The following is a 14,569-nucleotide window of genomic DNA, read 5'->3' on the forward strand; positions in this document are numbered from 1 at the left end:
CCAAGAGAAATAAAGAATTCGAAAGCAAATGACCACGTTAGCAACGTTTTAAATTCTTTTAAAATTCTTGTTCCTTAATATTTTGACGTACAGGTATAAAAAAATAAAATACTAATATACATTTTAGGAAAAATATTTATTCTTTAAATTAAAAAAATCTCCGACTTTTTTCTAGTATAATTTTTATCGTGTAATTATTTTTCTCACCATAAAATACGTTAATTTTGACTAAACTACTATAATTTTATATGCTTTAAAATGATAAACACTAATTTCATACATTTTAAATTTAAAGAGACAACCTTGTAATTTACTTTGAAAAGAGTATTAATTTACAAAAGACTTACCTTAATTATTTTATGAGAAAAATGTTTGTCTTTTTAAATGACACAATTTAAATTCTTTCACTCTTACAAAGAGGTGAGATCCACACCTTTATATTTTTTTATCCACTCTCTTCTTCTTTATCTATATCTTTTTCTTACTTAAAATGATACACACTTAGTTCTTATTTTATTTATCTAAAACGGCATGGGTTTCAGAATCCAATATCCATAATTTTACATGTGAACGCCAGCAACCCCAAAAAAAATATGATATTAATGTGGCAAGGCAAAACAGGGTTGCACACTTGGTAAACTATGCCGAAAACGGAAAATGTTAAACTTTACCGGAAAGATACACGCTTCTGTGATGTGTAAAGCAAGCTCTAGATTATACCGAATGCAACGTGGAATTTCGTCTATCCCTCCCTGATACACAAAAAACCCTACATTTGCATTTAATTACGAATTTACCCTATATATCATCGTCAACGTTTCATTTTGCACTCGAAATTCCTTGGTCCATTCTCTGTACGTTATACCTGAAGCCCAAGCAAACGTTGATAAAATCATCGACGCACCATTTCACCGTGTTCGGCGAAGCACCGAAACAATAAAGTTAATATCCTAATATTTATAAAATAATTAAAAAAAACTTTAATATTTTTTCTGTGGGTTTTTTTTTTTCACCCTCAATCTTCTCCGTTGTGTTTGTTACTTCCATTCCATGGCTAAACCGAAAGCTCCAAGGCGAACCCTAGAGTCATACACAGTCAAACACATAAACAAAACCATTAGAGGTAAAAACTTCTTTTCCCGGGAAAAATTTATTGGAATTTTCCCGGGAAAAAAATTGATTGATTTTCTTTTTGTGCTTCATCTGCTTGTTTTCCTAATATTCGTTGTTGTTCTACTGTTGTGTCATAGCGGGCGATTGCGTGCTCATGCGACCCTCTGATCCGGGGAAACCGTCGTATGTGGCTAGGATCGAGCGGATCGAAGCTGACTCCCGAGGCGGCAACGTGAAGGTTAACGTCCGTTGGTACTACCGGCCGGAGGAGTCAATCGGAGGCCGCCGCCAGTTCCACGGCTCTAAGGAGGTTTTCCTCTCCGATCACTTCGATCTTCAGGGCGCCGACACCATCGAAGGCAAGTGTACGGTCCATAGTTTCAAGAGCTACACCAAGCTCGATGCAGTTGGGAATGACGATTTCTTCTGTCGCTTCGAGTACAATTCCTCCACCGGCGCCTTCAATCCTGATAGAGTTGCTGTGTGAGTTGAACCGTTCTCGAATTTTATACCGAGATATCTTTCTATCACACTCTCTGCTATGCTAAATTCGTAATATCTAGTTTTTATTCTCTTTCTCTTTCTGTCTGTGTGTGTATTGGAATGGAATTTCGCTCTTTACCTTATTCAGCAGCTAACGACGAGCAATTGATATGGACTGTGTTTTGCTTAATGACCACTTTGGATTTCTGTTGCTTAAATTGGTCAGGTCTCACTGATTATTCTACGACTCTTATTATGCTTGTTTATATCATCAGCCATGGGTTTATTTTACTTTTTAAAGAAACTGCTCAATTTTTGTCATTAAAATTTTTGTTTGCTTATTCAGTTGGAGGATGGAAAGTAACAGGTTTTTTTTTGTTAGAATCGAGAAGCTGTGGGATCTTATCAGAATTCTGGCTCATGTGATGTTCGTCGTTTGAAATTTTCATTGCAGGTATTGTAAATGCGAGATGCCCTACAACCCTGATGACTTAATGGTCCAGTGTGACGGCGAAGACTGCAAGGATTGGTAAGTTCAATATATACACGGTGATATTATCTCTAATTTATTTGTCTTCTGCTCTATTGTTTTGTTTTGTGTTCCATTATCTGTTTGATTTTCTGGACTCTAGTATGTCCAGTTCTGTAGATATTTTGCATCATCCTGATGTATTTCATTTTAAATTTCAGATTTTTGTTCATGTTTTACACTCTTCTTCTTCTGGTTTCATGTGAAGAAAACAAGTATTTTAATTTAGCATTAACCGTACAGGAATCATTTTTCCTTGTGTAAGACTCTCCAGTTAACTTTAGACTACTCTTTCCATTGATCTTTTGTTACTTGGTGTTGCTTAATGAATGCTACAATTCTTAATATCAGCTAGTATGTTTGACTATTTTATGTATTAGTGATTTGTTCTTCTGGTTTATTTCATTCTTACATATTCTGCTTCTGTCTAGGCAGTTGTTATTTAACTTATGCTTTCAGTAAAGCCCCCACTTTCAATATTCTGCCAATACAGTACTCGTTTGTACATATACTTTTATTCATGTATGGGTGATGCTTTTAAATGTTGTGTAACTCGTGTCTGAATGGATAATGGACATCTGGAATGTAACTCGAGAGAATTTCGTTTCTTTTGATTATGTCTCCTTGTTATTGTTCATGAAAGTATAAGTAAGCTCCATATGGAACCTAAAGAAAGCAATACTTTTAGGCGGTCATGTTATTCAGCTTTATAGGAATCACAGCATGCATAAAGGCAGTAATTGGAGCCTTAACGTTGGTGCTACTACTGTGCCTATCCACGCACTAATGAAGTCAAATCCATGAATTTATGAAGCTAAATCTGCAGATTGGAAAATTTATTTCTAAATTATCAAATATAACATGTAAAATTGATGTAATTAGTATATTAAAATGAAATCTAACAGCTAAATCTGCATTTGAATTCTTTTTTAGTATTTCATTGAGTAAATGTTATTAATTTGGTAAGACATGTGTTCTCCCCTGATCAGGTGTCTCTTTTATTTCTTATTTTTTTTCCTTATTATGACTATCTACTATATCGAACTATCAAAATTACTTTGTTTCAGAATTTCATATCTTTTTTAACAAAATTCATAAAAAAAAAAAATTATGCATTTGGATTCATTATTGTACTTTAGTGCTTTCACACTTTTGCTTTTATGCTTGCAATTGTTCTTGAATATGTGTGCCCAATTCATGGCTTAACTCTTAAGGTTCCATAAATAATTGTCCAAGTGAATTTTTGGAATATGCTTAAACAGAAATATAAGGATAATGAAGATCTGAAATGTGGGATGAGAGGATTCAGAGGATTAATTTCCTTTTAGGAATAGTTTAATGCTCTTGGGATGTAGTCCCTCTTTCTTATTCTGAGAAGGGAATCCTCTGTGTAATTATTCCAGTGGCAACTCCAATAGTAGCACAGACACAGACTAATTGATAAATAGCCTTAGATTGTATGGAGTGATGAACTTGACTTACATGGCTATCCCAAACTATTAAAATCTTGATCAATTATTTAGTTCATGAAGCGACTGAATTAAAACCTTGAAACTTAGTCTTGAAAAAAGAGAACATCATTTTTATTATCAATGATTTCTGTATTGTTATCATTGTTGTCAATCATCTTGGGAGGATAGTTGTTCTTGCTCTTAAACTAATTGAAGGCCTGCATTGTGATTGTTGAGTATTTTACTCTCTTTTTTTATGGGAGACATCATCAATTTGTAAGGTTTATTAGAGAGCCAATTTTAAGAATGGCCTCTGAAGAAATATCTTGAGGCTTTGAGTTTGATTGCTAAATCATGACAAATAAGTGTTTTCAGCACCTTTTTCCAGAGTATATGTATGTTATAAAATAGCTTGTTTTGCAACATAGGCCATTATAATGTGGATATCAGGCTTTGAGTGAATGAGGTCTTCGGCATAATATTTTTGATTCAGGTTTCATCCTACTTGTATAGACATGACTGTGGAGGAAGCCAAAAGACTTGACCAGTTCTTTTGTGAAAGTTGTTCTCAAAAGAAGTTGCAAAATTCCCATTCTGCTTCGAGACTCTCAGATACAAAGGTATTTCTAATTACTGTTGTTTGATAGTCTTGAGTTTGTGTTCAGCACTTAATACCATTTGAATGGACTTGCCTAGGCCTTGGAGATAGTTGATATCTTCATCTATTGTGTATTGGTTTGTTAATTCCTATTCCATTGTCATATGATTATATCTTCAGTATTCTTTATTTCTGTTCAGATGCATTATCAGTTGGTTCGTTTTTATACCTGTTGAAAGTTACTTCTTCAGTTCGAGAATCTATGTCCGTATGACATGATAGGGTGCACATCTATATTTCAACAGTTTGCAAATATGAATAGTCAATTTGAATAAAATTTTCGTTGTGATGAATAAAAAAGCCTGATTGTGACGAACATGCATGATGGAGACTGGAATACATTTTCAGAATCTCATCTTTTCATACCCCTTTTTTGATTAACTTATGTTTGTTCCAGGTTAATGCAAATTTTAGGACAAAAGAATGATATCGTTTTTAATTCCTATGCTGCTCATTAAATAATGTGACACTTCATTTTGAATGGGCTGGCATTTTATTCGGGCTACATATTTATGGAAACCTGCCTTGATATTATATATAAGAATTATCAGTTTTGACCGCCTGAAAAATATAGATGTATCTGAATTCTTCTCCTTAGCCATGGAAAAACACCATCCGATATGGTTAAAGTGTTTTTGATCATTTTAAGGGTCTACATCACTACATGAGAGATTGCAGTTTTCACGTAAATTTTGTGCTGACAAAAGGAAGAATTGATATATTTAACATTTATGTTTTGCCTGGTATTGCAGGTTGATACTAAACGCCGTCGAAGGCAATAGTGTGATAGTATATAAGGCATAAAGTGAGGTAGATCTATAATGGAGGGATTGGAGACCTTGATTTTCTAATGCTGGGTATGGGCCAAACAAACACTGAGACAATGTCATCTATGGTAAAACTGTAGTCTTTCTACCCTCATGGAAAGTGACTAGTTTTGAAATGTTTGTGATGCCTATTTGGTTGGAGGATTCATCCTGTTTCCTGGTCTGTAATTATGTAATGTAGATTCCGTATCTCTTCTCTTCCGGTCCTTGTTCTTACTCGGACTTTTGTAAAGTTTCTTGACTTATTTATGAACAATAGAGACTTTATTCTTTCTCTGTACGGATAAAGATAGGCATGGATCTAGACTTTCTATTCCCTGGCATTGACGCAAAAGAGGATACTAAATACGCAAAAAGAAATTAGTATCCTCTTTAGCTCCAAATACGCAAAAGTCAGATACAGATACCTAACTCTTTCACTCCCGATAATACGTTTGGTGGACGATTTCAAACAAAACACAATCAACGTGTTTCACCTTGTACACTTTCTTTCCTTCCCTGCAGGCGAAGAATGAAAAATTTAAGGATACAAAGGACATGGTAGCAAAATTGATTTTGTAAAAAGAGGGGAAATGAAAAAGCTAAAGAAGAAGGTAAGCAAAGAAAACAAAAGTATTCTCTCAAGCTCTCAACTGTATCCTTAAACTTCTACTACTGTATATTCTTGTCTTGATTTGTTCATGCTCTCTTCCTTCCATTCAATTACTATGCCAGAAATATCAGCTGAAGCCTGAAGCCAAAGTATTTTCTCCAATCATGGTTCCAAGTAATACTTATTACTGGAAAGCGATGGCCCTGCAACATAAATTGAATGAATGGGATACCTTAAATTAATGCCTATAATTTTTTTTTTTTACCAAAATAAAAATTAATACCTTAAATTGAATGAGATGAACCTGCAGATTGTTTACGCATGTATTCCCAGGCCGCGTTAAATCGCTGTAATCAAAGATATTTCAGCAAACTAGCATTTGCAGTAAATTGGTGTCCATGACCCTTTTAAGTCTAAAGATGTATCAACTATAACATGCCGACTATAGTAATTCAAAGTATAAATAATAAGAGTTCAATAAAGTCAACTCAATGCACTTGGGAATTGGGATTAAAGGTAGATTATGCTTAAACCAGAAGAAAGAAAGTTTTCCATCCTGATTACATGTCTTCAACACAGGTCCTCGAGCCAGCAGAGAGAAACTCTGATACTACCCTATGTAACACGAGATTTATGTCTGCTGCTACTTCGATGAAGATGAAAAAGGGATAAAACTCCAGTTTGGGACCGAGTATACAACCCCTGCACATAGAAGCCAGTAAATAAACTAATAAAGAAATATAATGGGAATGAACCTGATAATTGGGATATAAATGTGCAGATATATAACAGCAGAAATGTGCTTCCCCACAAAAATATGAGATGTGCTGTATGATCATCGTCCATAGAGGTAACTTCATTGTCAAATGCTGATTTGCTGATTATCCTTCCATTGCCGAAATTGAACACCTGGTACATAATATAATTTCCAAGAAAAATGTGTCATCATGTACTTGCAGGTGTACCAGCAAATGAATTAGTTCTCAAATTATCTCCCAAGCAATGAACTGAGCCTGAATTTTTTTTAAAAAGGGAGCAAAATTACAAACATATTTTCCTTTAAAGTTATAATTATTTTTATGACTAAAAAAAAAAGACAATGCTCATAATTAAAGATTTTTCTAAATTTTGAAGAGGATCATTAATTATATAATTAAAAAATCAAAAATAATGTTCAAACCTAAAGGCTTTTACAAATTTAAGGAGACAATTGTCCTCCTAACCCCTCCCTCACTCTTAACACTGTCCAAATGAGAGAGATAGGTGACTAGGTGAGGCCTTAAGAAAGCATGTTTTCAATGTATATAGACCAACCAAAGAGCCAAAACATTAACAAATAACTGTTATCTGCACTCTAAGAACAAATTGCCACCATATTTTGTCAAGAATGACATTTCAGGTCTTCCTGATTAAGAATAGAAATGACCAGCATTAACACATTCCAATTTTTAAAAAAAAAAATCAACAAAGAAACTGTTCCTTTTTTCCTTAAAAGAACATTCAAAATCATAACACATTTACATTGACTTCTATTTTTGCATTACCAACTGAAAGGAAGTTGTTACTTTTTTTTTTTTTAAGTAGATAAAGGAAATTGTTAATTATTTACCTGCACCAAACATAGAAAAAAAATATATATCAATATCTACCTACATAAGGATAACAAATAAAAAAACATATTGATATCTTTGGAAGAATAAATAAAAATTAAGGAAGAATATTTATGTTTCCGGTGAGATGGATAAGGAAATATTCTTGATCTCACATGTCCATCTTTCATTGTTTTAATACATAGCAAAGTTTAGGTGATTTTTGTGTTTGGCAAAAGATTAAGGTATCTTTATATTTCTCTATCTAAAAAAAGCTTATGAGATTCTTCGTAAAAAGTAATCTAAATATCTATATAATTAAGAAACTGAATTTTTTGGGTTAAGAAATTTATTTTTTAAACAAAATGAGACGGGAGGACGCTGTTACAAAATACATAGCGCTGATATATAAAAAAAATTACATCTATGAAAATGTCAGTAAACGTTATATATTTATGTTGTTAGACTACATTAAAATATTATAATGTTAGCATTGTTCAATTAAAAACATGAGAATTTTTTCATATTAAGTTATGGCAAACAATATTATAGTTTTGCAAAAACCTTTTAAATGACTAATTTAATTGAGATTAATATCTCATTAAGCATATATTTGCATATGTTTTCAGGTGCGAATGACATATTCTAAATTTAATATTCGTTAAAATTGATATTCGTCATGATCTCCTCCTCTGCCAACGGTGCTGGCAAACCTTTTAATCGTCAAATCTATATTAAGTATCTTTTACTTATTATTCATATATTTCTATGAATTATATTGTTATTTTTGTATTATCCCTTGCTTCGCATGAGGAATAACTTTAGTTACTAATTTACTATAGCTAAAATAGTTAGTACTTAGTAAAATTAGTAAGACTGAATCACACAGCAAAGTTAGTTAGGTTCAAATTTGTTATGATTCATTGTTGGCGAATTATCTATAAATACTTAGTATTAAGAAGATAAAAAGTTAGTTATTATAAAAGCAAGGTATAATGATGACAGAGATTTTAAATATATATTTTCCAAAAAAAATAAGAGATTTTAAATATGAGAAAAATGTTTATCCTTTTAAATGATACAACTTATATCTTTTCACTCTCACAAAGAGGTGGGACCCACACCTTTAATTTTTTTGTCAACTCTCTCTCCTCCTTTATCTATCTCTTTCTCTCTCTTAAAATAACACAACTTTACATCCTTTAAAATAACACACATTTTTCTCTTTAAATATAGGGAAAAGTGTTTGTCCTTTTAAATGATACAACTTATATCCTTTCACTCTAACAAAGAAATGAGACCCATACCTTTATATTTTTTTGTCAACTCTCTCTCCACTTTTATCTATCTCTTTCTCTCACTTAAAATGACACAACTTTACATCCTTTAGAATGATACACACTTTTTCCTTAAATATATTACCAAATATGTAAAGTTTTAGGCTCTCAAAGGGGCCGATTCAAGCCCAGTGAATTGGCCCTATGTTCAAGTCTAATTAGAGAAATTACTAAGTATGATTTCAAAAAATAAAATAAAAATTCTTAAGTACTTGTTTGAATTCTTTTTTTTTATAAGCATAAATTTGATTAAACAGATTTTTATAAAAGCTCTTATAATAAAAGATCTTTTTTTATAATGAAAAAAAAAAGTGAAAAGCCAAAAGCTTATAGGAGGATTTTTTTTTAAGTTGTATCAGTTTTATTTAAAATATGCGTTTTTTTTAATGAACAGCTTTTAAGTTGAAAATTTTATATAATTATCAAATAACTTATAATTTTATTTTTAAAACTCTTATTTTTAGCTTTAACTTAAAAGTAGTTTTTAACTTTAAAAAGAGAATATAGAAACGGGCTTTAAATGAACACACTTGATTTAAATGTAAAAGAACACAGCAACAATTTTAAAAACATTTAAGTTCAATTGTAGAAGAAATTTTAAGGTACTATAAGATTAATATTATCAACGATTGATATTTAATTTAAAATTTATTAAATAATGTTCTAGATTTTTTTTTTGGTAAAATAATATTCTAGATTTAATCTACTATTATACATGATTATGCAATTTAATTATGTAATTTTTTATTTGATTGAATTTAACCATCTGAAGGTATAAAAGAATTTCTTCAACAATAGAGTAATCCAGCTTCCACAAGTTGTGTTGATCCAGGCTGGCCCGATAAAGAATGGCTGCTTAACTTTAACTCATAAACGCTGCAACCAAAACGGGGAAGAAAAGAAGAAGAAGAAGGAACAAAGAAAAGGACATATTAACTACAAATTTCAATGGTGTATATGTAGCCTGGTGAGATCTGTAATTAAACTAAAAATAACAAAATAAAAGCGAACTGTCATCTTTAAATGTATTTTCTTTGACTATGATAAAAACACATATGGTAAAGCTCTTTAAATGATACAAATAACATATGATTTGATATAATATTAAAAAAAATGTACAAGTAATTAGGGGTGAAACTGTGTCGGGCCGGCCTACAGGGGCTTACGGCTCGGCCTACGTTAGGCCAGACCTGACTTAGTATATTTCGTAAAATAGGCCAAATTTGGGCCTTGATAAAGTTTGTTTAATAAAAAGGCCGTAGACCCACTTTCACAAGGCCTGACCTATAAGCCTACAGGCCGCCCTATATTGTACTAGTTATTTTAAATAAAATAGAATAGAATAAATATGCCCTGAAGAAAGAACAAAATATATAAATTTAATCAATTGCAATTATTTATAACTTAATTATATTCGATTATGTTTTAATAGAATCTGACTTTATTTCTTACATAAGAGGAACCAACATCTCAGCGTGTTAGATTGTGTATATGAATATATTAAAAGGTTTTTGGGAGATGATATACTCACTATAAGTATCATGGTGTGTTTGTTGGATTCATATAGTTATTTCAATTTACGTAGTATGGATTTGCTTGTTGGATCTGATGAAATATATGTTATTTAGTTTGAACATTTTGCTTTTGAAAGCGACTTAAATGCAGATTGTATGAGTTTTGTTGTGATTCATGATTCTGTTTGGACGTTGAAATTATGATTTTTGGTTTAGCAACAGAATTTGAGTATTTTGTAAAGTTGATTTTTAGTTCTGCTTGGAAGTTAAAAATTAACAGGCTAACGGGCTAGACTGAGCCATTTATTTTTTTATAAATGGGTCAAACTAAGCTTACAATTAGACTTGTACTAAGCTTGGACTAGGCCAAATTATATTTTTTTTGCATAGGCTTGGGCTTTTTGAGACAAAGTTTGGTTCAGCCCAGCCCACTTTCACCCCTACAAGTAAATGCATCAAAATTTACTCGAATTTAATTTATCTAACAGTTTCTGCCATCTTTAATTCTTTCATCGAATAATTAAAAAAGATAGAAACAATCAGCTAAGATCAACAAGACAACAAGGCAAATATGTCAGTAGTGGTGGATCAATAATTTAAGAGAAAAAGATGTGTCATTTTTTTTATAGAAATATTCCAATCGGTTCATTGTTTCGCAACTAATCCGATTCGGGGCGGGTCCAGAATTAAGGCTTTAAATCCCTCCCAAAGATCGTACTGAAGAGATTCGAACACATACTCTCACCCCACCTGCTTAGCTCCCATGCGCCAACTGAGCTACCACCATTTGGTAAGAAATGACACACCTTCTGTCCTTTTATTCTTATAAAGAGGTTGGATTCACGTCTTTAAAACTTTTTTCATCTATTCTCTCTTATAATCTATTTCTTTCTTTCACTTAAAATAATTCAATTTTATATCTTTAAAATGATATACATTTTCCCCGTAATTTAATATCTAGACTTCCTTGCAAGAACGAATATTAGTTGAGGTAACCTATCGTAGTCCTTTATTTTCCCCTTATTTGTTATATCTCTATGATTACATATTACGTCGGCAACTCAAACTCTTCCTTTTTTCCCCTATTTTCTGCATTTAGTAAAAGCAAACCTTACACGAGCTCATAGTATCTTGAACAAAATTAGTTTCTTTCTTATGTCGTATCAGAGTTGTTCTTTTCTATTAATAATTTTTTGATTTTCATATAATATTTTTTTGTTTTTTTAATAAATATAGGGCCTTATATAAAATATATCTATAGCATGAAATACTTATCTCTTATTGCATAAGAAAATCAAAACCCTTAATTAAATATATACTTTTTGTTTTTTTGATAAAAAAGAAAAAAGAAAATGAGATTGTCTTATCTTAAAGCTTATGATATGCCCCACGTCTTTCACCACTTGCGCTAATTCTTATGAGAAATGTTTAATTTATTTTATATATACGCATAAGTGTAAGCTTTATTTTGAGTACAAAGGAGATGAAACTCCAAAATGATTAATGTCAATTATGAATACAATGAATGAAACTCTTCTGAACCGAAAGCAAGCATGACAATGAAGCGGATAAATAAAAACCACGTCCTCCCACTCTCACGAGTATGGTGCATGTTCTCGTTCCATTCAAAACCAGCAGAACTCTAGAATCTCGTGGATGAACTGCCACGTGTCACGTGTGTTCTGCACCGACCTTGCAAATTATATCCTATCGAGGGAGGCCGACATCTTCAGCCCCTGCAGTACACCTCCCCACGTTATCATCCACGTGTCCATTCTCTCATTGGTCGGATCCCATATCGATCTTTACAGCGTCTCTCTCTCTCTCTCATCTTTTGCACACTTATCCTTTTGTTTGTTTTCCATCCTCGCACGTTCAAACGCGCTCTCTACTCAACACAGTCTCTGCCTCCACTTTTATTTGTTAAACAAAAATATATTGAATAAAACTCGATTATATTCGTACTTATTTCTAATAAATTCAAAATGATATTATTTTAAAATTTAAAATTTAAAAAATTATAATAATAAAATTAATATAATTTTAAAATAAATTAAATTAAAATTATAAAAAATATTTTTTAACTTCAAATAATATTATTTTGAACTCACTAGAAATAATTTTATTTTCAGAAAAAATATTAAATCTTTAAATAAAATATAAATAAATAAAAAATTATAATGATTTTTAAAAAATAATAAAATAAAAACTTATTTCGTATTAAAGTTTTTGGATGAGAGCGAAGCTAAATCATAAAAAAGCGAGTGCACTTGCAGGCATGTGGATGAGAGGGTGACTAAGTTCATTCCGTCATTAACTTACTTAATCGACGCGTCAGTTACGTGGCTTTTTAATTACTTCTTGGCGAGATACGCGCTTCATGTAAAGTATATAAATACTCTCTCCCTCTATTACACTCCATGCTCATTCATCTTCGTGTATTCTCTCGAAACGACATTTTGCAGTAACAGCTACCTACTTATATATATTCAAAGAGTTCTACTGTTCCCACTTTCTTGATTTGAGTTTGTTTATCAGTAACTGATCATGGCAGAGGAGAATCAGAACAAGTATTATGAGACCTCTGAGACCAGTGAGGTCGAGGCCAAGGACCGTGGTCTATTCGATTTTCTTGGTAAGAAAAAGGAAGAACAAAAGCCTCAGGAGGAGGAGGTGATCGTCACCGAGTTTGAGAAGGTTTCGGTTTCTGAGGAACCCGAGATCAAGTTCGACGAGAAGAAGAAAGAGGAGAAAGAAGAGGAAGGAGAGAAAAAACACAACATCTTGGAGAAGCTTCACCGATCTAACAGCAGCTCAAGCTCTGTAAGTTTTTTTATTTTAATTTTCTTTTGTCTGTTCATGTGAAAAAAAGAAGGGTTTTATCTGTTGTAAAATATATCATATTAAATGTTTATGATGATTGTGTTTGCAGTCGAGCGATGAGGAAGGAGAAGACGGAGAGAAGAAGAAGAAGAAAAAGAAGGAGAAGAAAGGTCTTAAGGAGAAGATAGAGGGTGATCACAAGCACGAGGACACGACTGTTCCAGTTGAAAAGGTTGAGGTTGATTATGAGGTTGATGTAGCAGAAACTGAGGAAAAGAAGGGTTTCCTCGACAAGATTAAGGAGAAGCTACCTGGTCACAAGAAGACAGAGGAGGTTACTCTTACTACTCCTACTCCTCCTCCTCCTGCATCATCATATGAGTATGGTGAGAATACTCATGAAGGAGAGGCTAAGGAGAAGAAAGGTATTTTAGAGAAGATTAAAGAGAAGCTTCCTGGGTATCACCACAAGACAGAGGAAGAGAAACAAAAGGAGAGTGCCACTCATTGATTGAGTGACACTTTGGATCGACAAGGCTATATATGTTGTCAATTGAATATGATCATTATGTGCTTTATTTTATTTACTTTCATTACTGCCTTGTGGGGGTTTTATCTGTATTTCTTGATTTATACTTTGTGTGTTTCTTTTGAATATGTTAAAAAAGTTTGTCTAGGTTTCCTTTTTATTTTTTAAAAAGAAAATGATGTATTGAAAGAAAATGGAAGGAAGAATGTATTTTGTTTGTGTTTTGGGATTTTCTTTTTAAACAATTATCGTGTTTATGTTTTCTATGCGCTCAAATGAAGCAGAAATAAATATTCAACCATTCCTATAGCTATACTTTTTTGGTGTGTAGTTAGAACTCAACCGTGGGGCAACTCATTGTGTTTATGGTAAATTGAACTTGAAAATATTTAATTTGAATTAATATCATTTTATTTAACAAAGTTTATATTTGAAATTCATAAAAAAAATAAAATGATTCTGAATTAAAATTTTCTGGTTGAAAGTTATCAAAAATAAAAATAAGCTTTTATTCTTGAATTCAACAAGCATAAATGATAAATATAAATTTTAAAAATATATCTTATCAACTTTTATTACATTTTAAAACTATTTCTTATTTAACTACCAAAAAAAATAAATTTATTTTACATTTTCAAACATACTGACTTGAGAATCCAAAAAGGCAAAAGAGAAATTTCAAAACCGATGCTTGAAAATAAATAAATCCCGTTACGAATGCCTTTCCAGCAACGTCGAAGGCTTTATCTTCTCTAGCTGTGAACCTCTCAGTGCCCGGTTTCCTCGGGCAATATTAATACATTACTATATACCCCACTTCAAAGTTCAAAGCCCTTACAAGTGATGAATGCTGACCAGTTTTTGTTGACCGGCAGGGTACAGTACTCTCTGGTAATTGATTGTCAATTCCTATTTTAGGAATTCAGCCCTCTGTTTAGGCAGGTAACTATAGTCATATTTGCGGTAATGTTTGTTAATTTGCACGAATCACCTGTAGCGGCTATAGATTAATAAAACAGAATTCATTATTTTTAGTTATATGTTATGCTGTGTAATATGTTGGGCTGTTAAAATACTAAGGTGAGATTTATAATTTATTCCACATTCTGCTTACTTGGGCGTAG

At 32.1% G+C, this 14,569-nt stretch overlaps 2 protein-coding genes across 3 annotated transcripts; both read left to right on the plus strand.

Moving 5' to 3' along the window:
* Positions 1–853: 853 nt before the first annotated feature.
* Positions 854–5,348, plus strand: LOC133306578 (chromatin remodeling protein SHL). Its single transcript, XM_061506901.1, has 5 exons — positions 854–1,123; positions 1,251–1,596; positions 2,051–2,125; positions 4,070–4,196; positions 4,987–5,348. Exons 1-5 carry the CDS (start codon positions 1,051–1,053, stop codon positions 5,014–5,016), a joined length of 651 nt encoding a protein of 216 aa, XP_061362885.1. The 5' UTR covers positions 854–1,050; the 3' UTR covers positions 5,017–5,348.
* A 7,147-nt stretch (positions 5,349–12,495) lies between these two features.
* Positions 12,496–13,729, plus strand: LOC133306629 (dehydrin ERD14-like). Of its 2 annotated transcripts, XM_061506957.1 has the most exons (3): positions 12,496–12,916; positions 13,026–13,107; positions 13,177–13,729. In XM_061506957.1, the coding sequence occupies exons 1-3, from the start codon at positions 12,641–12,643 to the stop codon at positions 13,425–13,427; spliced, it is 609 nt and encodes a 202-aa protein (XP_061362941.1). In that variant the 5' UTR covers positions 12,496–12,640; the 3' UTR covers positions 13,428–13,729. The 2 variants fall into 2 exon arrangements, with proteins under 2 accessions (XP_061362941.1, XP_061362936.1); XM_061506952.1 differs by having other exon boundaries at positions 12,501–12,916; positions 13,026–13,715.
* Positions 13,730–14,569: the final 840 nt, after the last annotated feature.

This window comes from Gastrolobium bilobum, unplaced genomic scaffold (assembly GCF_033153095.1).
Source record: "Gastrolobium bilobum isolate Gb01-03AN ecotype WA unplaced genomic scaffold, APGP_CSIRO_Gbil_v1 utg27758, whole genome shotgun sequence".
In the NCBI taxonomy this organism is placed as follows: domain Eukaryota; kingdom Viridiplantae; phylum Streptophyta; class Magnoliopsida; order Fabales; family Fabaceae; genus Gastrolobium; species Gastrolobium bilobum.

Excerpts from the sequence above, each read along its gene's own strand:
- LOC133306629 (XM_061506952.1), top strand. The coding sequence starts at position 12,641 with ATGGCAGAGGAGAATCAGAACAAGTATTATGAGACCTCTGAGACCAGT. Across the intron at positions 12,917-13,025 it reads CTAACAGCAGCTCAAGCTCT|TCGAGCGATGAGGAAGGAGA; the intron begins GTAAGTTTTTTT and ends TTGTGTTTGCAG.
- LOC133306578 (XM_061506901.1), top strand. The coding sequence starts at position 1,051 with ATGGCTAAACCGAAAGCTCCAAGGCGAACCCTAGAGTCATACACAGTC. Across the intron at positions 1,124-1,250 it reads CATAAACAAAACCATTAGAG|CGGGCGATTGCGTGCTCATG; the intron begins GTAAAAACTTCT and ends GTTGTGTCATAG. Across the intron at positions 2,126-4,069 it reads GGCGAAGACTGCAAGGATTG|GTTTCATCCTACTTGTATAG; the intron begins GTAAGTTCAATA and ends TTTTTGATTCAG.